The 1,965-nt window shown below is 49.6% G+C and overlaps 1 protein-coding gene across 1 annotated transcript in view; it reads left to right on the top strand.

Annotated features, from left to right (window-relative positions):
- The first annotated feature begins 462 nt into the window (after positions 1-462).
- The window catches only part of unc5a (unc-5 netrin receptor A), a 187,475-nt gene continuing 185,972 nt past the window's right edge, over positions 463-1,965 (top strand). The window contains exon 1 of the mRNA XM_027138155.2: positions 463-1,134. Within this exon, the coding sequence (XP_026993956.2) occupies positions 1,041-1,134 (94 nt within the window). The 5' untranslated portion in view covers positions 463-1,040. The remainder of the gene's footprint in view (positions 1,135-1,965) is intronic.

Genomic DNA, 1,965 nt, shown 5'->3' with positions numbered 1-1,965 from the left:
CCTCAGTCCAAAGCACTGACACTGGAGACTCCTCCATTTTACCTTTCAGAGGCATGTTTTTGGTTTTTCAGAACTTTTACCTAATGCACCTTCAATGCTAAATACACCATCTTCTCGCAGCAAACGTCACCATAGCAACGACTGTGATTCTTTTTTTCTTATTTGAAGCTGGAAATATTCTGAGTATGGAAAATGAATCAACACATACCGACCAATCAGAATCAAGAGTTTTGTGTGTGTGTGTGTGTGTGTGTGTGTGTGTGTGTGTGTGTGTGTGTGTGTGTGTGTGTGTGTGTGTGTGTGTGTGTGTGTGTGTGTGTGTGTGTGTGTGTGTGTGTGTGTGTGTGATTAACGAGGGCTCACGTGCTCTCGGGCCAGTCCACGCGGGAGAATCCGCTCCAGGTTTTGTCCGGTAGCCGGTGTGTGTATCTCTCTCTCTCTCTCTCTCTCTCTCTCTCTCTCTCTCTCTCTCTCTCTCTCTCTCTCTCTCTCTCCCGCAGCGGTGCACGAGCAGATGTTTTCCGAGCTAAACAAATCTTTACAGCAAATCCGTTACCGGATGCGCGCGGGTCAAAATTTCACCCCGTCCAACAACACAACCGCAACATTTGCGTCTGTTCGTTTTTTTTCCTTCTCCTTCTTCATCCTTTGCTCTGAAACTTGAGAGAGGTTTATTTGCTGGTTTATTCGCCGCACGCGCACCCGCGTTATGATGCTCTAACCTGGTGCGAGCGCGCAGTGACACGGGAGAGGAAGAGGAGGAGGAGGTGCGCTGAAGGACGAAAAGGAGTGAGAGTAAGGAACAAGGGAAGGAGAGGAGGAAGAGGAGGGGAGGAGATCGGACGCAGTAGCGCCGCCACTCCGAGTCTAAACTCTGCGCAAGCGAAACACTCAAAGCTCCACGCGTCGCACGGAAGGAAGGACGCACGCACGGTCGCAGATTATTATTACTATTTTTATTTTTATTCATCCTTAGGTATATTTTTAATACAAGAAAGAGCAAGAAGAAGAAAAAGAAGAAGAAGAAGAAGAAGAAGGCGATGATGCCGTTTCACCCGCGTCCCTTTGTGCGCTGGAGAGCCGCGCAGATTCTCGCCTTGGTTTGTCTTCTGTTGGTCGGATTCACCTGCACCGGTGAGTCGCTCGGGGTTTTTTTTCTCTCCTTCTGCTCGTGTGTGTTTGTTTCTGTGTCTGATGCATTTTTTTTTAACTCACTCTTTCATCACGAGGACACACGAGGACTGAGGATAAACAGCAGTATCCCGGTGCGCAGACCTACTGTAGTTTCATACATACAGAGGAGACAACAATAAAATATCCTGCGCGTGAGCGTGTGTTGTGTCGTGGACGTGAGCACGCACCGTGCACGACTTTTATGTCAAACCGTGATATCATATAAAAACACGATCACGAGCAAGTTTAGTGTAGCCAAGATGCGGCGGCACAACGCAACCACAAGCCTGATGCGTGGACTTGCGTGTGTGCGTGCGTGCGTAAGTGAGAGCATGCTGGATGTGAAAATGTACTTGTACTAATTAAGAGCAGTGCATGAAATGGGTCAGCTGCAGAACCCCAGGACACCCCGGACAACCCATTTTCACCACCTCCTTTCCCACCCACCTCTTTACGCTAAAGCAGGATCAGCACAGGTTGCATGGAGCGTAGCGTGCCGCGCCGCGCCGTGCCGCGTTTGCGTTTGCGACGTTCTTGCTGCATTGGCAGGATCGTGCTGACAGGTTGGCCGAGTAAGCTGGATGACTGGCTGGCTGTCCGCGGTGCGAGCTCTGGCTTCAGCAAGATACACAAGGAAACGGTGTTAAAAAGGATGAGAGGGGGAAAAACGCAAAGCTGGATTGTGTTCAAGCTGAGCAGACTGTGCAAAGTGTCCAGCTGTCACATACACACAGTCCTGTTTGCTGATGTCTCTGCTTTAAAACAGTGGCTCTATTTCATCCCAAGCATCAC

This window comes from Tachysurus fulvidraco, chromosome 15 (assembly GCF_022655615.1).
Source record: "Tachysurus fulvidraco isolate hzauxx_2018 chromosome 15, HZAU_PFXX_2.0, whole genome shotgun sequence".
Classification (NCBI taxonomy): domain Eukaryota; kingdom Metazoa; phylum Chordata; class Actinopteri; order Siluriformes; family Bagridae; genus Tachysurus; species Tachysurus fulvidraco.
Note: the sequence above shows the minus strand (reverse complement) of the source record. Positions and strands in the feature narration are given on the sequence as shown.